Source organism: Prionailurus viverrinus, chromosome B1 (assembly GCF_022837055.1).
Source record: "Prionailurus viverrinus isolate Anna chromosome B1, UM_Priviv_1.0, whole genome shotgun sequence".
Taxonomy (NCBI): domain Eukaryota; kingdom Metazoa; phylum Chordata; class Mammalia; order Carnivora; family Felidae; genus Prionailurus; species Prionailurus viverrinus.
In genome coordinates, this window is record NC_062564.1 from 40,588,217 (window position 1) to 40,614,738 (window position 26,522).

At 44.3% G+C, this 26,522-nt stretch overlaps 1 protein-coding gene across 3 annotated transcripts in view; it reads right to left on the reverse strand.

Annotated features, from left to right (window-relative positions):
• Window positions 1-24,757, reverse strand: part of IKBKB (inhibitor of nuclear factor kappa B kinase subunit beta) — a 74,712-nt gene extending 49,955 nt beyond the window's left edge. For all 3 annotated transcript variants that reach the window (XM_047855848.1, XM_047855847.1, XM_047855846.1), the window contains exons 1-4: window positions 24,613-24,757; window positions 23,808-23,930; window positions 3,534-3,628; window positions 2,250-2,367 (exon numbers count right to left, since the gene is read on the reverse strand). In XM_047855848.1, coding sequence (XP_047711804.1) covers window positions 2,250-2,367; window positions 3,534-3,628; window positions 23,808-23,912 — 318 coding nt within the window. In that variant the 5' untranslated portion in view covers window positions 23,913-23,930; window positions 24,613-24,757. The remainder of the gene's footprint in view (window positions 1-2,249; window positions 2,368-3,533; window positions 3,629-23,807; window positions 23,931-24,612) is intronic.
• Between the last annotated feature and the right edge of the window lie 1,765 nt (window positions 24,758-26,522).

The following is a 26,522-nucleotide window of genomic DNA, read 5'->3' on the forward strand; positions in this document are numbered from 1 at the left end:
GGCACTCACTGAAAACCACCCTCTGACCATTTCCTCCAACGTGGCCTTGCCAGCGGGATGATGGTGGTGGTGGGGAATATTTAATGAGCACTTACGACATGCCCAGGACCTGGCTAACCTCTGCACAGATTAGCTCAGTAAAGCTTTACCTACATGGTCTCATTTCATCCTCCCACTGCCACTGAGGTGAGTACCTCACAGGTGAGGAGCCTGAGACTGGAGGGGTTCAGTGATCTGTCTGTTCACATAGCCATTCCAGGGCAGTGCTAGAATATAGAGCCATGTCTATCTGAGGCCCAAGCCCAAACACTTGTCCTCTCTGCCCTCCTGGCCCTGGCTCAATATGCTGCTGGCAGCTGGCCTCGATTGAAGACAGCAGAGAAAATAACTTCCCACTCAAGGATCAAAGTTATTAACTAGCATTTATATCCAAGAACATCCAAGAGTCTGTTGCCTGAGCTGGGCATACACACTTCAGTCTTCTAATCAGTTCCTGCTTCCACATTTGCTCATGTGCTGGCCAAGCTCGCCTTTCTGTGCCCAGGGCAGTAGGTTTTGAACTCTTGAGAGGAGGGAAAGATAGGCTACCTCATTTGGAGAACAGAGAGAACAGAGATCCCAGGCCCTTTGGGCAGCAGCGCCCTCCCTGCGCATCCCCCTAGGAGGGAGCAGCATGGACAAAGGCCCCTCAGAGTGCAAGGGCTTCCTGCCTCCCACAGATCATCTCGTGCCCCACGCCAGGTCATTTACACTGAAGTGCGTCATCTTCTTCCATGGCTAACTGGCTCTTTGCTGCCTACACGATCAAGTCTCAAGTTCTCTGCTGGGCTTCAGAGCCCTCCATAATCTGGTCACATCTCACCAACCCCCCTCCCCCTGCTCTCCAAGGACCATCCACTCAACTGTAACAACATAACTCTATCCCTATTTTAAATAACTCATTTAGTAATCGGATGATTGTCAAAGGTTACGAAAATAAAGGGGAAAATCGAAGCATTGTCAAATTCCCCATTTCTCATCCGTTATCAGTTCCCTGCTTGTAGGTCATGCCAATGACTGTTCACATCCTGCTCTCACACTCCCAGGATCTGCCCACCTCCCATGGCAGGAGAAAGCCACTTGAGCAGATCAACACTCATGGAAAGTTTCCTTCACAAAAAGAAGGCGGAAGGGGTCAGAAAAGTAATGAGAACAGCCCATGATGCTGGGTCCAGGAAACTGCCATGTCAAGATAGAAGAAATGCCTGGGTATCCTGCCTACCTCCCCCCTCCCCCGCAACCTGTTACAATATAATGGCCCTTTTTCTAGAGTGAAAAGTTAGGGGAGAAGTACACTAACAGAGCGATCTCTTTTTTAGCACAAAAACAACTCTGTTGTCCAGAGCTTTTATTTTTCCTCACACTATGTAGCATCATTTGGTTTCACAGATGGAGAGGTGGCCCACAGTGGGGCTCCCGCAGACTGTGACCAAAGAAGCTCTGCCACTGCAGCCATGTGAGGCCTGGTCATCGGCCTCAACATTCTGGGCCATGACATCCATCCTTCACATGGGAATCATAGTTTTACCAACATCACAGGTCTGCTGAAAATCAAACAAGGCAAGATATAAAAGTAGGTGGTGTTTCAGACAATGCTGGGGCGGTGGGCAGACACGACCGTCCCTGAGACAAGGGGCTGCCGTCAGCCACCCTGAAGTGTACGTCCTAGCAAAGAGAAGTTAATGTGCTAGAGGAACAAATGCCCAGAAGATGAGTCAGTGGTGGCTCTGGGGTTTCATCCCAGTCCCCTGATTACTAAGCCAGCCCCTTCCTGTTCTACTCTGTGACCCCGTGTGCAGTGCCACCACATCAGTAGGAGAAAATCCCTCCTAATAAGGACAGCGGTGACACTGACACTAAAGGACTGCAGTGGCTCTGACATGTCTAGGGAAGAAAAGTTTGTTTTGGAACTTGTCCAGTCCTTCCCCATCCTCAAAACCTGGTGATCTTTTCCTTGTCATTTTAGTAATCACTGTGCAGGACATACAGCAAGCCCTTCCCTGACTTTCTCGTAAGAGCTTCTGATTCAGTCTCTTGATTCACATCACACGCTTGTCACCCCACCCTGAGCATGGATGAGGGGGATCTGAGAAGGGAAAGCAAGCCAGAGTCACCGTGACTGCCTGAGCTTCCTGGTGATAAAAGGGGTGAAAGGCCTCTCCACCACTCCCTGCCCAGACAGGCTGTGTCCCGCCACCCTGAAGTCTCACCTTTCGGAGATCTCCTCCTTGGCAGTACTCCATGGCCAGCAGAGGCAAGTCATTGGGAGCCAAGTTCTGCATCCCCTCGGGGACATCCCGGGCAGCTACCACATTGGGGTGGTTCAGCCTAGGAAGGAGAAACCAGTGAGGGAGACACCCAGACTTCGGGCTCAAACCCATTCCCCACTCTGTCCATGTATCAGCAAAGCTTTACAACAAAGGCTTGGACTGGCTGAGGGCCCTCAGGAATTAGCAGGAGGATAGAGGTCAGGAACTGGCTATTCACCTTGGTGCCCGGTCAGTTAGTATCTACCCAGCTCTACTTTCAGCACCACGAGTGCAAGGACTGTGAGTGCAACATGTGCAACTGAATTTTCTTTAGAGTGCCCCATATCAAGTCCTCACTGTACTTCAAAACTGCTTCTAAAAACAGAGAAGGTAGAGGGACTTCCAATCTCATGCCATTCCAGTGGGGATGGGGTGTGTGTGTGTGTGTGTGTGTGTGTGTGTGTGTGTAAACAAGGTGATGCCTCCCCTTCTTAAGAGGTTCATGGAGGGAGCACCTGTTTGAGGTCTTGCAAAATGACTGGGTTGCGAGTATACCTCAACACTTACCTAAACCCCTCACTACCTGGGAGGACAGCAACCATCCCGGGACTGACAGACAGCCCCTGTCTCCATACTAGAGGAAGAAGTATTGGTGATTGTTTTACAACGGTGGAGAGTCACACACCATCTTGGAATTGGAAATATAAGGGGGAAAAAGCATCTTTGCTGACAAAGGAAAATTCACTGTAACTGCTATTTTAAATTATTTAATATAACAAATAAAACTGACCAGGGGCGCCTGGGTGCCTCAATCAGATAAGTGTCCAACTCAGCTCAGGTCATGATCTTGCAGTTTGTGAGTTCGAGCCCCACATCAGGCTCTGCACTGACAGCTCAGAACCTGGAGTGCGCTTCTCATTCTCTGTCTCCCTCCCTCCCTCTCTCTCTGCCCCTCCCCTGCTTGGGCTCTCTCAAAACTGAATATCAAAAAAAAAAAAAAAAAAAAAAATTAAAGAAGAAACAACTGACTAAAAGCACCTAGCAGCCACTCCTCTAGAAGTCATCTGTTATCCTAACTGAGGGACTGAGATTTATGACTCTTTTCCAGAGGCAGCAGGTGCGGCTGTTGCTCCAGAGGGCTCTCTCCAGATGTCACTTCAATGCCCCAGGGCTCCTCAGCTACTGCAGTCTCTTGGTCCCCCTACAATGATGGCCCTACCTTGGCTTGGTGCACTAGGCCCTCACCTTCTCATGATCTGGATCTCCAGGCACCACCGCTCTCGATTCCGGGGGCTGAGCTCCTGCCGGCACTGCTTAATAGCAATCTGCTCACCTGTTTCCTGCAGAGAGAATGTGCACAGGGACAAGATTAGCAGCACTAACATCCAAGCTCACCCACAAAGCCATGAGTCAATCTAAATTTGTCTCCTTAGGGCCCAAAGCACGGATCACATCACCTCTGGGATCCCGGGGCCCACTTTGAGTATCCACTGATAGATGTCCCCAAGTCACTTGCCAGCCTGTTAGGCTGGCCTCCATACTTCCACCTCTCCCATGTTTCTCTCTCATTTCTACCCATCCAGAGTCTAAACCAAGGCCTTGTTTGGTTCCCAACTCCTCCATGAAACCTCTGCTGGCCATTCCTACCGAAGAGATTTCTTTCTCACTCCTCTGAGCCCCAAATGCTAGATGGAACCATATGAAATTGCTAGTATTGACCATTTTGACCTACACAAATGGCATTTCCATATGATTCAACCTACCAGTTAATGCCACACTGCCGTTCTATTTCATGCAAGACTTTTGTGTCTCCAGGGGTGCCTAGGTGGCTCAGTGGGTTAAGCGCCAACTTTGGCTGAGGTCATGATCTCATGGTTTGTGAGTTCAAACCCCCACGTCGGGCTCTGTGCTGACAGTTCAGAGCCTGGAGCCTGCTTTGGATTCTGTGTCTCCCTCTCTCTCTGCCCCTCCCTTGCTTGAGCTCTGTCTCTATCTCTCTCTCAAAAATAAAATAAACATTAAAAAAAATTAAAAACAAAAAAGTCTTGTCTCTCCAGAGAAAAGGCAAGCCTAGCATAGTAGCTGGAACGCAGGATGATTCAATTCAGCATTTACTAACTCTGTGACCTTGGGCAGAGTACCTGGTCTGACTCAGTTTCTTCATCTGTAAAATGACAATACCTATGTCCACCTTTCAGGGCTATCATGAAGCTGAGCACCTAGCAGTGCCCAGCCCTTAGCAGGTGTTCAATAACACTACGAGGAGCAGACCTGTGTCTCTTATAAGTGCTCCTGGCATTTAAAATCCTCTGAACCTTGGCTCTACCCTGCCCTTCCCAGCCACTCTCCCAAGAGTGCTCCACCCGAGGTATCTGACACTGTAGCTGGATTAGACCACCTATCCAATTCTGTGCTTTTCTAGTCTATGTTCTTGCTCATGTGGGTGCCCAGGCACGATACAAGCCCACCTCAAGGGGCTCTTACCCGGCTCTCCAAACACGCAATTCCTTCACTGCACATACCAACCAAAGACTTATTTTCTGTAGAGTCATAGGGTTATTTTCTCTTTGTTAATTTATAGGCTTCTCCATCTTCATGCACTTTAACCTCTTTCAGGGAACTAGGACAATGCCCTCAGCTGGGGGGTTGTGAATGGAAAAGAAGGTAATCAATAAAATGTTTTTGAATAATTAACTGACTGCCGGAGTCCTGAGGATTAACTCATCCCTTTTCCTTGGTGCTCTAGGCAGCACCAAGGAGCCCCAGGGGACAACCTGAAAGGGGAGGCTAACCGGCTGACAGCAGCAGGGACAGCGGCTCTGGCCTCGGGTGCTCTCACCACCACAGGGGGGTCACCACTATACTGCTGTCACCTCCTCAGGCTGATATGGAGGCCTCCAGGATAGCTGAGGGACAGCAGGTGCCTCTGGCTATGCCCTTGGTGGCACCAGCCTGAAAGCTGGTCCCGATGTCAGTGAGCAAGCTGACTTACACCAGTATCCTGTGTGTTCTGTGTACCTGCAGGGAGAACCTCCCCAACAGCCTTAAGTACTGGGGGAGAGCCACAGCCTGCATGATGGCTACAGGAAATCCCTCAACAAAAAAGATTTTAGAACGGTAGCAAAATTCTACTATTTGCCCAACTGAAGGATATTCTAGAGGCCCTGACAGTCCATTTTGTCAGTTTTGCCATTTTATGAAAATGCATATTGAAAAGAACCATAATTCTTGTAAGTGCAGCGATTCATATGACACTGAATGGGACTTAAGACACATGGAAAACTGTAGCAAGATCTCCTGGTGTGCACGTGGCTGTCCTTAGGGCAGCAGAACTGCATCGTGGCCACACATTTACCAAACTGGCAATGACCCTGGTGGGAACACAGGCCCACCCAGTAAGAAAACGAAAAATGGAAGTCTCCAAACATGAGCAGAAATTGTTTAACCAAACCACTGAATCACTGATCATTAGATTAATCCCTAAAAGGGATTCAGAAATAAGGTTGAAGCGTCTTCTGACTACAACACCTCCACAATACTCTCTGAAGTTGTTTCTGTCAAATGCCACTACTGCTGTGGTTAAGCTGTGTGTTGTGCAGTTACCTCACCTGCCTAGTTTTTTTTTTTTTTTTTTTTTTTTAACAGCGCTATTGAAATATAATTGACATACCACACAATTCATCCATTTAAAGTATGCAGTGTAACAGTTTGGGGTATGGTCAGAGTAGTACAACTAAAACCACAATCAATTTCATCCCCCAAGGAAATCTTATACCCATGAGCAGTCACTCTCCATTTTCCCCCAGCCCTTTGAGCAAGTACAACCACAAATCTACCTTTTATCTCTATAGATTTGCTTGCTCTGAACATTTCATATAAATGGTATCACACAATACGTGGTCTTTTGTGATGGCTTCTTTCACTTTGCAACAACAAACACTCCTTGGTGCCGCCCATGGTAGCAGACATGGATAACCAGATTCTGCCGTATTATTCACACGTTGCTATTAGACCCTGATCTTTGGTCTAGATCCTGAGGTACTCTGAAGAAGAGCTCACCTCTTTGAAAACTAGTAAATCCTATTGTTACTGAACAAATTAGTACAGTTGTACAAGTGCACTTGGGTAGAAATCCATATAATACTTTTCATTAGTTAGGGAACATGTGAAAATTCCATTTCTTCAATCAATGTACAGACTGTATTATATCTCACAAAATGTTATACTCTCTACATCATGAACTTCCCGGTTTCTCTGTCTGTTCTCAAACTGATTTCAATTTATTTTCAAGTGTCACTTCCCCTTAGCATGGAGACTCAAAACATTTTTGCCCAGTTCTACAGTAACTTCATCAACAGAAGTGCTGACATGCCATTAGAGATGCTTGATTCTGGTGACGTGGGATCCCCATGGAAACTGAGAGTGGAATGCACCCCAGTTCTACAAATGATGGGCCAAATGTAAAACAAGGGAATAATGCTGAGGGAGTCCATTTAGCATGTAATGTTTTGATGGACAGTCTGATAAGTAACAGTTTAGTAGAAGATTTGCAATTCATGGTTTGTTACCACAGAATGACTCAGAGTTTAAATCAAGATATTTTTTTAAAAAAAATTTTTTTTTTCAACGTTTATTTATTTTTGGGACAGATAGAGACAGAGCATGAACGGGGGAGGGGCAGAGAGAGAGGGAGACACAGAATCGGAAGCAGGCTCCAGGCTCTGAGCCGTCAGCCCAGAGCCTGATGCGGGGCTCAAACTCACGGACCGCGAGATCGTGACCTGGCTGAAGTCGGATGCTTAACCGACTGCGCCACCCAGGCGCCCCTAAATCAAGATATTTAAGGGAAGGGGCCAACATGGTGGAGAAGTAGGGGGATCCGAAGTTCCCTTGTCTGTCAAAAAAAGCAGTGTTGAGGCCAAAGGACTTTGAACTTCAAGAGTCCGGGTGGTGAAGTGACAGAGACGCTTCCAGGGACCCACTGGGACAACCTACCAGGCCATACGTGCGTGATTGTGAACTGGGAGAGATAAAATGAACAGAGGAGAGGGATCTCCTCCTGCAGAGAGACAAAGGGAAAAGAAAGAGAGGCTGGGGAAGCATAGGATTATATCTGGACAAGAGAAAACCATGGACCGGGACAGAGAGAGCCCTAACTGCAGGGCTTTCACTGGATGGGATGGGCTGCCCTGTTCGTGCGCCTAGGGGAGGAGGGGAGCCAGCCCCAGGCTTGGATAACTAGTTCAGAGTGCAGTCCGCAGTGGGAGAAAGCAATCCCCTCCCTAGAGTGCTGTGGGAAGTATATATCTGCTCAAAGGAGCAGCACTTCCCCCAAACTGGGGTGGATGGAATGGGAACCTTAAAGACATTGGGGTTTAAGCCAGGGAGTCATGGAGGTCGGTGGAGCAGGACAAACTGCCTCGTTTGCACCCCTGGCACGGTGAGAACGGCTCGAACAGAGTGCTTTGGGATACCAGGTCCGGGTAGGAGACATTGGGGTATCCCATTTTTCTTTCCACCACCACCACCAAGGCAGGGCTTCAGGGATTGGACAGCGGGACGGCAGTGGAGGCAGGATCCACCTACACCAAACCACACCCCTCCACAATGGGTAACTGCGTATCTACTGGAGATAGATGCTGTGGAACCAGATGGACCCCTCCTCCAGGCCAGCGCTGTTACATTGCCTAGTTTAATTCTTGCACAATTCTTATTATATAGATATATTCTTCTTTCCTTTTCTCCTTCTTATCTCTTCCCTCCTCTAGTCTGGTTACTTTGGTTGTTGGTTTGTTTAAGCAGACATACTTAATCCATTCTCTTGATACATGTTCTACACCTCCTTCTTTATTTTCCTTTCTCTCACTCTGGATTAAGCCGTATAGTTTCTGTCTGGTCAATTTTTATTTTATTTTATTTTTCCCCTGCCCCTGTCATTTCTCTCTTTGTATAGAATAAGACCTCTTTCATCAGCAACACCTCCACCCTGCTGTTTACTTGTAGCTGGTGTTTCTGTGTTTTTGTTTGTGTGTTTGCTTGTTTTTGTTCTGTTTTTGTTTATTTGTTTTCCTTTCCAGGGCTACTTCAATGAACAAATCAAAGCACACCTGGTGGAGGGTCCAAAACATCACTAGGAGTAGGGTGATAAAGTAACCAAAGTCACAACAACAGAGGGCAAGTAACACTTTCAAAAAACACCTCCTGAAGGGCCAGGCCCTGGACAGTGTATGACCCCTCTTTAATAAAGTAGTGCTCACAGGTGCAGGACACATAACAAGCTTTTAAAACTTATAAGGGACAGAAAACTAGTCAAAATGACAAAACGGAAGAATTCTCCTCAAAAGAAATTCCAGGAAGAAATGACAGCTAAAGAACTGATCAAAACAGATATAAACAATACAACTGAACAAGAATTTAGAATACTAGTCATAAGATTAATCGCTGGGCTTGAAAAAAGCATAGAAGACAGCAAAAATCTATTGCTGCAGAGATCGAGGAACTAAGAAATAGTCATGATGAATTTGAAAATGCTATAAATGAGGTGCAAAATAAACTAGAGGTGGTGACAGTGAGGACTGAAGAGGCAGAGGGGAGATTAAGTGTAATAGAAGATAAAATTATGTAAAAAGATGAAGCTGAGAAAAAGAGAGATAAAAAATTCTGGACCACAAGGAGAGAATTAGAGAACTGAGTGATTCAATGAAATGGAACAATATCCATATCATGGGAGTGCCAGAAGAAGTGAGAGAAAAGGGATGAAGGTGTACTTGAACAAATCATAGATGAGAACTCCCCCAATTTGGGGAAGGAAACAGACATTGATATCCAGGAGGCACAGAGAACTCTCTTCAGACATAACTGAATTGATCTTCTACATGACATATCATAGTGAAACTGACAAAATACAAAGAGAAAGAGAGAATTTTGAAAGTAGCTTAGGGATAAACAGACCTTAACCTACAAGGGTAGACACATAAGGGGAGTAGCAGACCTATCTACTGAAAACTGACAGGCCAGGAGAGGCAGGAAATTTTCAATGTGCTGAATAGGACAAACATGCAGCCAAGAATCCTTTATCCAGCAAGCCTATCATTCAGAATAGAAGGAAGGATGAAGGTTTCCCAGACAAACAAAAATTGAAGGAATTCATCACCACTAAATCAGCCCTACAAGAGATCCTAAGGGGGACTCTATGAATGGAATGTTGCAAAGATCACAAAGGACCAGGGACATCACTACAAGCATAAAACCTACAGATAACACAATGACTCTTAATCCATATCTTTCAATAATAACACTGAATGTAAATGGACTAAATGTTCTAATCAAAAGACAGAGGGTATCAGAATAGATTTAAAAAACAAAACAAAACAAAAAAACAACAAAAAACAAGACCCATCTATTTGCTGTCTACAAGAGACCCATTTTAGACCTGAGGACGCCTTCAGATTGAAAGTGAGGGGATGGAGAACCAACTATCATGCTACTGGAAGTCAAAAGAAAGGTGGAATAGCCACTTATGTAAGACAAACTAGATTTTAAACTAAAGATTTTAAACAAGAGATGAAGGACATTATATCATAATTACAGGGTCTATCCATCAAGAAAAGCTAACAATTATAAATGTTTATACACCGTATTTGGAAGCACCAAAATATATAAAACAATCACAAACATAAGCAATCTTATTGGTAAGAATGTGGTAATTGCAGGCAAATTTAATACTCCATGTACAACAATGGACAGATCATCTAGACAGAAAGTAAATAAAGAAACAATGGCCCTGAATGATACACTGGACCAGATGGACTTGACAGATATATTTAGAACTTTGCATCTCAAAGCAGCAGAATACACATTCTTCTCGAGTGCACATGGAACATTCTCCAAGATAGATCACATACATACTGGGTCACAAAACAGCCCTCAATAAATATAAAAGAATTGAGATCATACCATGCACACTTTCAGATCACAATGCTATGAAACCTGAAATCAATCAAAGGAAAAAGTTTGGAAAACCTCCCAATGCATGGAGGGTAAAGAACATCTTACTAAAGAACAAATGGGTCAACCAGGCAATTAAAGAAGAAATTTAAAAATATATGGAAACAAATGAAAATGAAAACACAACAGTCCAAACCCTTTGGGATGCAACAAAGGCAGTCCTAAGAGGAAAATATATTGCAATCCAGGCCCATCCAGGACTATCTCAAGAAACAAACAAACAAAAAATCCCAAATACAAAATCTAATAGCACACCTAAAGGAACTAAGAAGCAGAACAACAAAGAAATCCCAAAGCCAGCAGAAGAAGAGAAATAATAAAGATCAGAGCAGAAATAAACAATATAAAATACAAAAAAAAAAAAAAAAAAAAAAACCCAAACCCAATAGAACAGATTAATGAAACTAAGAGTTGGTTTTTTGAAAAAATAAACAAAATTGATAAACCCCTAGCCAGACTTCTCAAAATGAAGAGAGGACCCAAATAGATAAAATCATGAATGAAAATGGATTTATTACAACCAATCCCTCAGAAATACGAGCAATTATCAGAGAATACTATGAAAAGTTATATGCCAACAAACTGGACAACCTGAAAGAAATGGACAAATTCCCAGACACCCACACACTACCAAAAGTCAAACAGGAAGAAACAGAAAATTTGAACAGACCCGTAACTAGTGAAGAAATGGAATCAGTTATCAAAAATCTCCCAACAAATAAGAGTTCTGGGTCAGATGGCTTCCCAGGGGAATTCTACCAGACATTTAAAGCAGAGTTAATACCGGTCTTTCTCAAGCTGTTCCAAAAAATAGAAATGGAAAGAAAACTTCCAGACTCATTATATGAAGCCAGCATTACCTCGATTCCCAAACCAGACAGAGACCCCACAAAAAAGGAGAACTATAGGCCAATATCCCTGATGAATATGGATGTAAAAGTTCTCAACAAGATATTAGCAAATAAAATTCAACAGCATATAAAAAGAATTATTCACCATGATCAAGTGGGATCCATTTCTGGGCTGCAGGGCAATATTCACAAATCAATCAATGTGATACATCACATTAATACAAGGAAGAATAAGAACCATATGATCCTGTCAATAGATGAAGAAAACACATTTGACAAAATACAACATCCTTTTTTAATAAAAACCCTCAAGAAAGTCAGGATAGAAGGAACATACTTAAATATCATAAAACCCATATATAAAAAGCTCACAGCTAATATCATCCTCAATGGGGAAAAACTGAGAGCTTTCCCCCTGAGATCAGGAACACGACAGGGATGTCCAGTTTCACCACTGTTGTTTAACATAGTGTTGGAAGTCCTAGACTCAGCAGGCAGACAACAAATGAAATAAAAGACATCAAAATTGGCAAAGAAGAAATCAAACTTTCACTTTTCGCAGACGACATGATACTCTACATGAAAAACCCAAAAAGACTCTACCAAAAGACCGCTAGAACTGATATACGAATTCAGCAAAGTCACAGGGTACAAAATCAATGTACAGAAATTGGTTGCATTTTTATACACCAATAATGAAGCAACAGAAAGAGAAATAAACTGATCCCATTTACAACTGCACCATAAAATACCTAGGAATAAACCTAACCAAATATGTAAAAAATCTGTATGCTGAAAACAATGGAAAATTTATGAAGGAAATTGAAGAAGACACAAGGAAATGGAAAAACATTCCATGCTCATGGATTGAAAGAATAAATATTGTTAAAATGTCAATACTACTCAAAGCAATCTACACATTCAATGCAATCCCAATCAAAATTGCACCAGCATTCTTCTCAAAGCTAGAACAAACCTAAAATTTCTATGGAACCACAAAAGACCCCGAATAGCTAAAGTAATATTGAAGAAAACCAAAGCTGTAGGCATCACAATCCCAGACTTTAGCCTCTACAACAAAGCTGTAATCATCAAGACAGTATGGTACTGGGTCAAAAACAGACACATAGACCAATGGAATAGAATAGAGAACCCAGAATTGAACCTACAAATGTATGGCCAACTAATTTTTGACAAAGCAGAAAAGAGTATCCAATGGAAAAAAGACAGTCTTTTTAGCAAATGGTGCTGGGAGAACTGGACAGCAACATGCAGAAGAATGAAACTAGACTAGTTTCTTACACCATACGCAAAAATAAACTCAAAATGGATGAAAAACCGAAATGTGAGACAGGAAACCATCAAAACCCTAGAGGAGAAATCAGGCAACAACCTCTTTGACCTCAGTCACAGGAATTTCTTGCTCAACATATCTCCAAAGGCAAGAGAATTAAAAGCAAAAATGAACTATTGGGACCTCATCAATATAAAAAGTTTCTGCACTGCAAAGGGAACAATCAGCAAAACTAAAAGGCAACTGACAGAATGGGAAAAGACATTTATTTGCAAATGACATATCAGATAAAGGGTTAGTATCCAAAATCTACAAAGAACTTATCAAACTCAACACACAAAAAACAAACAATCCAGTGAAGAAATGGGCAGAAGACATGAATAGACACTTCTCCAAAGAAGACATCCAGATGGCCAACAGACACATGAATAGATGCTCAATGTCACTCATCATCAGGAAAATACAAATCAAAACCACGCTGAGATACCACCTCACACCAGAGTGGCTAAAATGAACAACTCAGGAAACAACAGATGCTGGTGAGGGTGTGGAAAAATGGGAACACTCTTGCACTGTTGGTGGGAATGCAAACTTGTGCAACCGCTCTGGAAAACAGTGTGGAGGTCCCTCAAAAAATTAAAAATATATCTACCCTATGACCCAGCAATAACACTGCTAGCAATTCACCCAAGGGATACAGGAGTGCTGATTCATAAGGATACATGTACCCCAATGTTTATAGCAGCGCTTTCAACAATAGCCAAATTATGGAAAGAGCCTAAGTGTCCATCAACTGATGAATGGATAAAGAAGATGTGGTTTATGTATACAATGGAATACTACATGGCAATGAGAAAGAATGAAATCATGCCATTTGCAGCAACATGGATGGAAATGGAAGATATTATGCTGAGTGAAATAAGTCAGTTAGAAAAGAGCAGATATCACATGTTTTCACTCATATGTGGATCTTGAGAAACTTAACAGAAGACCATGGGGGAAGGGAAGGGGAAAAAAATAGTTACAAACAGAGGGAGGCAAACCATAAGAGACTCTTAAATACAGAGAACAAACTGAGAATGGATGGCGGGGGTGGGGAGGGAAAATGGGTGATGGGCATTGAGGAGGGCACTTGTTGGGATGAGCACTGGGTGTTGTATGTAAGCAATGAACCATGGCAATCTACCCCAAAAACCAAGAACACACTTTACATACTGTATATTAGCCAATTTGATAATAAATTATATTAAAAATAAATAATAAATAATTCAAGATATTTAAAGATCTGCACCTATATTAACTTCAACATACAGAGCAACATGTTTTTAAAAAAAAATTTTTTAACGTTTATTTATTTTTGAGAGACAGAGACAGAGTGTGAGTGGGGGAGGGACAGAGAGAGAGGGAGACACAGAATCTGACACACAGAGCCCGATGCAGGGCTCAAACTCACAAACTGTGAGATCATGACCTGAGCCGAAGTTGGACATTTAACTGACTGAGCCACCCAGGCGCTACTATTAACAAATTGCCACGAACTTAGTTTTTTTACTGCTACTATCAACAAAATGCCATGGACTTAGCAGCTTAATACAACATAGATTTATATCCTTACACTTCTGGAGGTCACAAGTCTGGCACACATCTCACTGGGCTGAAATCAAGATGTCAGCAGGGTTGTGCTCTTTTCTGGAAGCTTTAGGGGAGAATAAATTTCCTTGACCTTTCTAGCTTCTAGAAGTTGCCTGCATTCCTTGGCTCCTGGCCCCTCCCTCTACCCTCAAAGCCAGCAAGGACCAGTTGACTCTCACATTGCATCACTTTGCCACTGACTCTCCTGCCTCTCTCTTCCACTTTTAAGCCCCCTGTGATTACACTGGGATAACCTGGATAATCCAGGATAATTTTCCCATATCACGTCAACCCATCAGCAACCTTAATTCCCCTTTGCCATGGTAACTTACCATATTCACAGGTCCAGGGGATTAGGACACAGACATCTTCGGGAGGGGTTATTCTGCCTACCACAAACAGTATGCTTCCTTCATAAAACTGATAAATACATCAAACCCCAAAGGCAGATTAAGTGATTTAGAAAACATTTCAGGTAACCTATCTATACATTGGATAATTGTACATAACTGCAGTCTTCTGTTCAACACAAACATTGGAACTAACACACAACTGTCACCTGACCCGACCCAGAGTCCAGAAATAGATTTTGATATTGAAGACTGATATTAAAGATTGAAGATTTGATTTGACATTGGCCTCAACATCCTAATTCAAACTAGACAGTGAACTTAGCAATATGAATACTGAACACATTGTGGAATAATTGGGCATAGAGAGCAGAATGCAGTTTCTATTTGTGGACAGCTCAGTTTAGTCCTACGGTGGCAGGGGAAATCCTAACTTCCTAGGCTTGGGAATGTCCCATACAGACACAGACACACTTAAACTTTCTTACACAGTGGTCCTCTAAGCAGTATTCTAAAACATTCCAGTTTTCTATGTGTTATACTTCATTTGAGACAAAAAAACAGACTTTCTGTTGCTAAGAACATACCTGTTCTAGAAAGCAAAATTCAACTCAACAGTTTAGAAACAGACTAAAAATACTATTTTTGAAACCCTGGGAAGCTTGTTCTTCACTAGCAATGGAACTCAAAGAGCAGTGGATGACTATCTTTATTTGGGTTGGAGCTTTCTAGAGTCTTAGCTCAGTCCTGTGGAAAACCAGACTTGGCCCAAACCATGTCAGCATCCACCTTCTGGTAAATGGATTCCTCAGGGCAAAATTTAAAATTGATTAGTATTTTGAGAAAATGGAGAAAGGTGTCAACAGTGTTACCCATGCTGAATGCAGTTTATTATTAAGGTCCCTCAAGTCTGTGAATCTTGTGCACATGGAAACATAAAACGTGGCAGAATGGGGTGTAGGATGAAGTGAAGGGGAGGAAAGCACTTCCTCAGATGGCTGAGAGCTACCAAAAGGTGTGACAGTACAAGTGAGCTGAAGGCCAGTCTATACAGGAGCTGGCCCAGCTTCCCAAAGTTAGCCTTCTTCTCATGACTAGGGGAACTCACAGGAAGCCAAAGGGTACATTCAAACCCTTAGCTCAGAAAGGTGCCTCTTGTTACCATGGCAACCATCCAACAGGCCATTGTGGTAAGAGGGGGTAATCAGTAATAACCAACTCATTCCTTCTCAGGCCCTGCCCTCCAAGATGAATGCTTCAGAAAGAAAGTACAAAGCTAGGCCTAGAGAGATCCTAGGGACAGAACCCAGGCCTGAGAGTTTAAAAGGTCTGGCTGCAGCTTCAGCCCTGACTCAACCATGCTGACCCATCTATGCTGAGAAGGTTCTGAGTTCAACCCATTCCCTTTGGTGTAAACACCCAACGGACATAGTGGCCTCCAAACTCACCCACAGGGGCTTGAGGGGTGAGACAAGTCAAGGTGTAATTCCCTCATCCTTCACCTGGTAAATGTGTGACACTGAGTCCATTACTTAAGCTTCTAGGTCTTATCCATAAGAAGAGGACTCTATCCCTCAGTCAAAACAAGATGGAGTGTCTGATACAGACTGAGCCTTAAGTCAATTAAGTAGCATGATTTCCTTTCTCTGGTCCCATGTAGATGTTACTCTACCTATTTGATTTGTCTTCTTTTCAGACTATTCCAGTCTATCTCCTTCAAGATTCTGCTCAAGTTCCATTTCCTCAAGAAGCCTTCCCTCTTCCCTGAGCATTCAAGAGATAATATGGATAAAGCATCTAGCACAGCTGGCACAGAACACTCTCAATAAATAGCAGCCACTTTTTCTACACAACTTGGTGCTTATATTTAGACTCCTTTAGTATATTGCTAAGTATTCACTTTACCTCCTCCATAAGAGCATAAGCACACTGAAGACAAGGTCATTTCTTTTTTCCCCTGATGGAGCTTAGGTCACTGCTCCATAAATTCTTAGTGAACTCACTGAAGTCTTTAAGACTTCAATACACACACATAGGGGCACCTGGGTGGCTCAGGTGGTTGAGCATCCAACTTCGGCTCGGGTCATGATCTCGCTGTTTGTGGGTTTGAGCCCTGAGTTGGGCTGCCTACTGTCAGTGCGGAGCCCACTTCCAATCCTCTGTCCTCTCTCTGTGCCCCTCCACCACGCTCTGTCTCTCTCTCAAAAATAAACTTAAAAAAACAAAAACACACACATAAGCTGAAGTGAGTTTAATCTTGTCCAGTGAGGAGACAAGTAAAAGGCAGTACTACTTCATAAACGTGGTAATAACACCTTACCTTTTATATCTTTAATAACAGCCAGTGCGTACATTACCTCATGTCATCTTCACAGGCATCCTTTGGGACCCCAGGTAGCACTTCCCAGTCTCTTTCCCAGCAACGTGCACAGATAATATATTTACAAGGCACCCTGGGACATCCCCAGATGCTTCCAGAGAGCAGCTGCCCTATTTCATGCCCAGACACACTGAGAGCCAAGGAGCTCAATATCTTAGCATCCTCAAAAATCCATGGGGGGAAGTTGTGGCCCAAAGTCATGAAGCCAGCAAGTAACAGAGCCAGGACTGGAACCCAGGTATGTGTGACTGGGAGTCATGTGGCTTTTCCCCTTTAGTCCCATAAGTGCTACAGGCTCAGGTCATTCCAGTCATCTCTTTTTCTTCTTCCTCTGTATTTAACAAAGGTCTTATTGAAAATATCAGCCTCGGGGCGCCTGGGTGGCGCAGTCGGTTAAGCGTCCGACTTCAGCCAGGTCACGATCTCACGGTCCGTGAGTTCGAGCCCCGCGTCGGGCTCTGGGCTGATGGCTCAGAGCCTGGAGCCTGTTTCCGATTCTGTGTCTCCCTCTCTCTCTACCCCTCGCCCGTTCATGCTCTGTCTCTCTCTGTCCCAAAAATAAATAAACGTTGAAAAAAAAATTTAAAAAAAGAAAAGATCAGCCTCTCTAGACTACTGATAAATGGTTTGTGCTGACCCTCGAGCTGAGGCTCAAGGAGTATAGACACAGCAAGGACTGCCAACGCCCATGTTTGGTGACAAAATCCAAAAACTCAGGGAAACAAGGGTAGGAATATTTGATATACTGCCCTTCCTCACTAAGAAGTAATTCATCTTAGAGTTCTCTGTTAAACAAGAAAGCTTTATGCATGTTGTCCTCCAAAGGAGGGTTTTTTCCTGTAGTATTTCAAAATGGTTTAGACTGATTGTAGAGAACTGACAATGTCCCTAGGCTTGGATCACCCACCATGGCAACACCACAAGCCACAGTGGAGAAGGCAGGAGGCTGGGAACTGAATAGATGTAGGTTCAGATTCAGCTCCTTCACTTACTAGCTTAGGCTCTTTAGGTGAATGACCTAACCTCTTTGTGCTTCAATTTTCTCAGTAATAAACAGGAATAAAGACAACAGTTCTTGGGGCACCTGCTGGCTCAGTCACAGGAGCATGCAACTCTTGATCTCAGGGTCATGAATTCAAGACCCACGTTGTGTGTAGAGATTACTTAAATAAATAAACTTTAGGAAAAAAAAGCAACAGTTCTACCTTTGTGTGGACAGGAGATAAAGCATGTAAAATGCCTAGCCCAATGCTGCCACAGGGTAAGTTCTCGATAAATGATGGGTCTGAGTATTAGGCATCACATATGTGACTAGGGATACCAACAGACTCTTTTATGCAATTTCTCTTGTGATAAACTAAAAAGTCTCTCTTTCATACACAAGATAAAGTATACAGAGTATGCGGAAACGTACATGGCTGCAAAGTGTAATCACTATACCAGACTGGAGTTAAATATCAAAACCACCCTACCCAGAGGCTTTCTTCGAGAGGCTCTGAACACAGGGGCAGCCACCAGAGAACACACTATTCATGGTCATCAACTAAAGAGCCTCCTGAGCGCCCACAGCAGCCTTAAGGATTTCCCCACCCGAAGATCCACGCAGGAGGGTAATGGAGAGCTTCCAGGATGGAGCCAGGCTCACTACGAATTTGTGAGAGTGGACTCCTCCTACCCCCTCGGCCCTCGCTTGGTATTCCACCGATAAGTCCTGCCGACTTTACCCATCACACAGCTCTCAGATCTGCCCACTTCTCTCCATCTCCACCATCATCAGCCCAGTCCACTCTCTCACCTGGACTCCTCCAAAAGCCCCCTAACTGGTGTCCCCACGTGACAGGGTAGTGCCGGTAGTGTCCTGGGACCAGCTCTTCTGAGGGTGGATTGTTAAATATTAAGGAATTCAGTGAGACCTGCTTATTAAGTTGTCAGTGGCTTGAAACAAGTCACAGCAGGGGTAGTTACCCTGTGGAAACTGGTAAACACTACGAACTGGGACGTTTTTCTCAGAGAGCCGATGTCCCAGCACACCACTGCCTGGGCCCCTTCCAGTCAGAGTGGAGCCCCCTCCAACAGCTTCCTGGTGCCCTTCAGATAAAAACAAAAGCACATCTCACTGTCACCATCTACACCCCAGCCTCCCTTGCACCTGGCTCCCCTTGTCCTCCCTTCTGGTCATGCTGGTCTTTCAGTCCCACCTGCTAGCCTAGATCTGCCCCCTTCACAGGGGTTCTGAATAGGCTGTTCCCTCTGCCTGGGTCCCTCCTCCCACTTTCTCAGCCCAGCTAACTTCTACCAATAATTCAGGTCTCTGCTTAAGCACCACTTCCTTGAAGAAGCCTACCCCAACCTCCTGACGGATCCCACCCCCTGGTATAAGGTAGCACTGCTCTGGGCCCCTCTCCCATGTCACACCTATGAGAGTCGGGAGTTTACATTTATAATTATTGATTAATGGCTCTTTCCCTTTTCCAAAAAGATCTTTACAGAAAGTGAATTATTTTATGCACCCCAAACATGTATAATGTAAAGAAATTGCTATGGGGGAACTGAAAGAAAGCCACAGCCAGACAGGGCCCTGGCTGACCAGGAACTTAGAGCCTTGACAAGACACATTCCTACACACAGACGAAGAGGCAGTGTACGAAGCATCCCAAGTGGAGCTGAAGGCATTCAATGGAAGAACTAATTTCCACTGCATGAATAAATCTGCGGCAAGTTTATGGAGGAGGTGGTCTGGAGCTGATCCTGGAGGAATGGCCAGAATTATGTACAGCTGTCCAGGAGACAGAGGCCTATTCCAGAGAGGGCTCAGCCAACCATCTTGTTGGGAGCCAATAAGAGGAGGTGATGCTACAAAGACAGGGTAAGGCCAGACTGTGAAGAGGCCTCAAACAGCAGACTGGGGAGTTTGGCTTTGGCTTTTATAAAACAAAGAACAATAAAAATAAATTTAAAAAGAACAATGATCAACAAAATGAAAAGGCAACCTAGGGAGAAGATATTTGCCAATGATATATTCAATAAGGGGTGAATATCCAAAATGTAAAAAGAACTTACACAAGTCAACATCAAAAAGCTTAATAATCCCGTTAAAAAATGGGCAGAAGAGGGGCGTCTGGGTGGCACAGTCGGTTAAGCGTCCGACTTCAGCCAGGTCACGATCTCACGGTCTGTGAGTTCGAGCCCCGCGTCAGGCTCTGGGCTGATGGCTCAGAGCCTGGAGCCTGTTTCCGATTCTGTGTCTCCCTCTCTCTCTACCCCTCCCCCGTTCATGCTCTGTCTCTCTCTGTCCCAAAAATAAATAAAAAACGTTGAAAAAAAAATTTTTTTTAAAAATGGGCAGAAGACAGGTGAAAACATTTTTCCGAAGAAGACATACAGATGACCCACAGAAGCATGAAAAGATGTTCAACATCACTCATCATCAGGGAAATGCAAATCAAAACCACAATGAGATAGCATCTTACACCTGTCAGAATGGCTAACATCAAAAAGACAATAAATAACAGGTGCTGACAAAGATGTGGAAAAAGGGAACCCTCATGCACTGTTGGTAGGAATGTAAATTGGTACAGCCACAGTGGAAAACAGTAGGAAGGTTCCTCAAAAACTTAAAAATAGAAATACTATTATGATCCAGTAATTTTACTGCTATGTATTTAATCAAAGGAAACAAAACACTAATTTGAAAACACTAAAAATGCACCCCTGTGTTTATTGCAGAATTATTTACAACAGCCAACACAGTGAAGCAACCCAAGTTTCCATCAATAGAGGAATGGATAAAGAATATTACTCAGCCATAAAAAGAATGAAATCTTGCCATTCATGACAACGTGGATGGATGTAAAGGGTATTATGCTAAGTGAAACAAGTTAGAAGAAAGAAAGGTCGTACGATTTCACTCCATGTGGAATCTAAACAAAACGAATAAACAAAAAAAGGAGAAATAGACTCATAAACACAGAAAACTGGTGGTTGCCAGAGGGAAGGAGTTGGGGGATGGGTGAAATAGGTGAAGGGGAGTAAGAGATACAAACTTTCAGTTGTACAATAAATCTTGGGGATGAAAAGTACAGCATTGTATATATATATATATATATATACACATATATATATATATATATATATACATAGTCAATAATACTGTGATAACATTGTTTGGTGACAGATGATAACTATATTTATCATGGTGAGCACTGTATAATGTACAGAAACACCAAATCACTATGTTGTACACCTAAAACTATTATAACAATGTATGCCAACTATACTTCAATTAAACATTAAGTAAAAATGAAAAACAAATTAATTTTTTGAAAAGGGGAAGGAACTTGAAGGTAGTAATCTTAGAAGACTAATCCATACACATACACACACATTTACACATTTTCAGGCCCATATCTATAAAGCCAGGAACAAATTCCAACTGACAATAGCTTTCCAAACTCATGGAGCAGATGGAGGCCATTTTGAGCTAGAGATGACAGACACATGGCGCATCTGGACAGAACTCCTTTCGAGGGAAACCAAACGTCTCTAGGTCAGCTGCTGCGAGATACTTGCTGTAGTCAAGAATCCAAAAGCCTTGGCCTGTCTAGAGCAGCCCAGCCCAGGTATCTGTGGGCCACAGAATAGTCTGAGTCTTCTGTTGTAATGTTAAGTCCATAGCTATACTCAGACCAGAATATATTTGAGCCAGTTGTGATTCTTTTTTTTTTTATTCTTTTTTTAAATTTATTTTTGAGAGAGAAAGAGTACAAGTGGGGGAGGGGCAGCGAGGGAGAGGGAGACACAGAATCCAAAGCAGGCCCCAGGCTCTGAGCTGTCAGCACAGAGCCCAATGCAGGGCTCAAACTTGTGAACCATGAGATCATGACCTGAGCTGAAGTTGGATGCTTAACCAGACTGAGCCATGCAGGCGCCCCAAGCCAGTTGTGTTTCTAAGGCCCCCTCAGCCAGAGGGTTTGCTGGAATTCTGGTTTCCTAGTTGAATGTGGAAATTACCACCTACAGAACTGTACTCTGCCCTCCAGCTCCGACCCCCCACATTCCTCCACGGGTCGTTTCATCCACTCAGAGCTGATAGGACTCAGGCAGGGTTTAGAATGTCTTCCAACTACTGATAAAGGAGGGTGGCTGTCTGGAATGATGCTCTGACATGGCTGGCCAGTAGCCTTGAGGACCCCCACTCCCACCCCCCCGCACTGGCTGCCACAGCAGGCTCCTGGGAAGTGGTGCACAATTTGCCATTCCTTTGGTCCAAAAAAGTGCTCTGCAGCCCCTGATCAAAAAGCAGGTGCCCTCCTTCAAGGACTTCAGAGGTCTGATTTTGGGGTCAGGAAGCTAATTTTAGCTACTTGGTTAAGCTTTTGGTTAAGCTTTGGTTAAGCTTTTCTGATATTAACTTTATGGCACTCTCAGATAATTTTTCAGGAGGTCACGCACATATCACACATGGTACAGACAGGGGCCTATGGAGGCATGCTGCAGGTTCCAAGTGCCCCGCTTAGGTAGATTATGGATTATATTATCCAATTTCAATAAAATGACTCTCATAAAATGGACAAATGGCTAAAGAAATTCCTGTAGTGAACTTTATTTAGCACATGTAACATCAGCATAAGCAAACAGGAATATGGAAGAACTAACACTTCTATGAGAAACTAATTTCAGACACATAAGGAGTAAAAACGATAAGGATCGAATCAGATCTAAAAAGAAATTAGTCCAGGGGCGCCTGGGTGGCTCAGTTGGTTAGGTGTCCGACTTCGGCTCAGGTCATGATCTCACAGTTCATGAGTTTGAGCCCCGCGTCAGGCTCTGTGCTGACAGCTCAGAGCCTAGAGCCTGCTTCGGATTCTGTGTCTCCCTCTCTGCCCCTCCCCTGCTCATGCTCTGTCTCTCTCTGTCTCAAAAATAAATAAAACATTTAAAAAAAATTTTTTTAAGAAATTAGTCCAAATAATTCAAAATTATAAAAATTGTTTGAATTATGGATTTTCCTCCACTATCTCTAATGGTAATTCTTTCATATGGATCTGTATACTGTGTGCTGTGCAGTACTGCAAATACTGGGAAGATGTCATAATTGATACGTATTTAAAATGGTTTTAAATTAATTTTTTAGGGGCGCCTGGGTGGCTCAGTCAGTTAAGCGTCTGACTTCGGCTCAGGTCATGATTTCATGGTTCGTGGGTTCGAGCCCCGCGTAAGGCTCTGTGCTGACAGCTCAGAGCCCGGAGCCTGTTTCAGATTCTGTGTCTCCCTCTCTCTCTCTCTGCCCCTCCCCCACTCATGCTCTGTCTCCCTCTGTCTCAAAAATAAAATAAAAACATTAAAAAAATTTTCTAATTAATTTTTTAAACACTTAAGTATATTTCACTATGCTCATCCCTTTAAATTTTTCTATTTTTTTCTATTTTTGTATGTTTTAGAACACGTAATATATTAGTATACAACATATCAGTACATGACAGTATAATGGCAACACAGATCCTAATTTAAAATATATAATAATTGAGGGGCGCCTGGGTGGCTCAGTCGGTTAAGCATCCCACTTCACGGGTTCCAACCTCACCTCCAGCTCTGTGCTGGCTGACAGCTCAGAGCCCAGAGCCTGCTTGGGATTCTGTGTCTCTCTCTCTGCCCCTCCCCCACTAGTGCTGTCTCTCTCTCTCTCTCTCTCTCTCTCTCTCAAAAACAAATATTAAAAAACAATAATAATAAAATAAAATATATATAATTGGAGGTGAAAACTTAAAATGTTTACTATTTATTTGGGGGGCATAGCCAGTAAAGCTTGGAGACCACTTAGAGTCAGCTCAGCAGCCCTGAAGCCCCTTCCCAGTTCCCTTTTCTCACTCAACAAGTCTATAACCAAAGGTGAGCCCCATTCTCCCACCCAGCACAGTGTTGGGGAGAGGCAATTTGAGGGCAGCCTGTCTTCCCCAGCTCCTACCCCTGGTCACCCTTGGTTCTTCCCAGCTCCAGAGCCCCTACCTGATTGTGCCATCGAATGACGTTTCCAAATCCCCCTGTCCCAAGTCGTTCTTTCATCTCCCAGGCCCCACATGTCTGGGTTGGCAGCGAAGGTGACCAGCTCATACTGAGGATGTGCTAACTCTGTAAGCAATTTGGTGTGGGGGATAAAAGATTAAAGTTAAGAAAAAATGTAACTCAAAGAGAGGGAGAAGGTAAGAGATACCCTTGCCCTTCAATAAGAGAGAAGAAAAAAACGAGCTGGTTTTCATTTATAAATAAACCATGTTGTCTAGCTTATTTCGGGGTTTTGGTGGCAAACTTGTTTTTCTCACCTTTCCCCCTCCCCCCACCTGGGCTGTTGTAGAAGGAGACAGGCAGGAAAGTCACTGGAAAGAGAGAATACTCCGCCCCCCCACCCCCACCCCCACCTCGAAAGGGCATCCCAGCCTGGACTCCAGCAAGGGGCGCCCTGCCCCACGCGCATTCTGTTTAGGGTGGCTGGGACAGAATCTGTTGCTGAGTTTCCCCATGGTCATGGTCACGTGTTGTCTTCACTCAGTCCAACTGAATCACGGCTCTCTCCCAAAGCCACCCACCTCGAAGCGGCCACCTGTACCCACCCCGCCCAGGGCTGCTCTGGACCTCCCAAGTCCAACCCGCACAAGAGAAAGGCTTCTACGACCGGAAAACCCCGACTTTTAAACTCGACAGAAGTTTCTTCAGCAGCCTCAATGAAGAGGGAGGTGCCAGCTCGCCGTTGCAGAGGAGACGCAGGGTCTGCAGGTGGCACCAGGGGGTCCCCGCGGCCGCCCAAGGGACTCACCTGTCGTCAGGGACGCAGGGCAGGGGAGCCGCTCCCCGGGGCGGGGGAGGCGGGGCTGAGGTGAAAAAACCGGGGGCTATGGCACCTCCCCAAAGACATTAAAATGCGGGAATCTTAAACCTCCCAGCCCAGCGCGACTTCCTCAAACACTTCCTGCTATGACGTCACAGAGCACGTGGGCCGCGGCCCGCCCTTAAAGGCGCCGCGGGGGGCGCCAGCCTAGGCCACGCCCCTTGCCCGGGGTCCTAAGCCACGCCACCGGGCAGGACCCCGGGTCCCTGACCCAGGTAATTCAAGGGGGGCAGCATATGGCTTCTAGACGGCCCCGGTCGGACTTAGACAGGCATTGCTCCTTGAGATAAAAGCGGCCCTGAGATGAACCCGAATACGCCCGCGCCCTCTTTAGACAGTGACTTTAACCTGAAGCGGTTTCTGGGACTGGGGAGATGGGGATTTCCTCACTGGAGCCCTCCTGGGGTGAACTTGACACGCTTCCTAGACTTCTAACTAGGTGGAATTTCCCGCGCCCCCGCCAGGATTGATTTAGAGAGTGTTTACAAGAATTGCCGCGGGCCTCCTCTCCTCAGGCTGCATCCCCCTTATCTGGAGGATTTTTGGCTCAGTATCGAGAATGATAAATCGCAGCTGTACTCCCTGGAAATGACAGCCCCCCCCCCCCACCCGCTTAAGAAAAAAATAAAGAAAAATGGGGAAAAATCTAGTAGTGTTCACACGAAACTGCAGTTTCAGCCGCAGTGATGTAGGGAAATTGCGAGAGAAACTCGCAGCGCTGAGGTTTATGGTTCAACTCCTACCTACTTGACATAAAATAAGGTCTTTGCTATTGAGTTTCTTGGTTCTGTGGAATTATATTATCACACAAAGGTGTGTGTGTGTGTTGGTTTACTCAAGCAGGAAAAAAATTATTAAAGGAAACATGAAGATAATAGCTCACATTTATAGAGTGCTTACCAAGGGCCAGGCACTGTCTAAACTGTACCTAGAATTCGTCGTTCAGTCCTCAAGGCAATCCTACAAATTGGACAGTAACTGCATTATTGTTAACCCCATTACACGGAAGAGCAAACTGATGCAGGGAGAGGAAAATATGTCAAAGTCACAGGCCAGTAAGTGGATGAACTGATATTCCAACCCAAGCAGCTAGTTCTTGGGCCCAAGCTTTACTATTTGGTTAAAAGGGGCATACTAAGAAATTCAAAAGGAGGTAAACTGGATTTTGAATCCTAATACGCTGTTATTGACTACTTTGAGGTTTTAGGGCCAATTACTGAACCACTCCAAGCATGGGGTGGTAACCACTCTTCTTTAAAATGTGGACAACATTAGGTTGAATCACATGAAATTGACGTTTTCTTTAATGAAACAAAAACAGTTGTGGGGCGCCTGGATTGCTCAGTTGGTTAAGCACCTGACTCTGGTTTCAGCTCAGGTCCTGATCTTGGGGTTTGTAAGTTTGAGCGTGGTGTCGAGCTCCATGGCTGCTTGGGATTCTCTCTCTCCCTTTCTCTCTGCCCCTCCCCAACTCTTTGTCTCTCTCAAAATAACTTTATATTTTTTAATTTTTTAATGTTTATTTATTTTTGAGAGAGAGAGAGACAGAGTGCAAACAAGGGACGGACACAGAGAGAGGGAGACACAGAATCCGAAGCAGGCTCCAGGCTCCAAGCTGTCAGCACAGAGCCCCATGCAGGGCTCAAACTCACCAGGAGATTATGACCTGAGGGCAAGTCGGACACTCAACTGATTGAGCCACCCATGCCCCCCTCAAAATAAACTATAAATTTTTTAAAATTTATTTTTGAGAGAGACAGAGACAGAGCACCAGTGGGGGCGGGGAGGGGGGGCAGAGAGAGAGGAAGACACAGACTCCAAAGCAGGCTCTAGGCTCT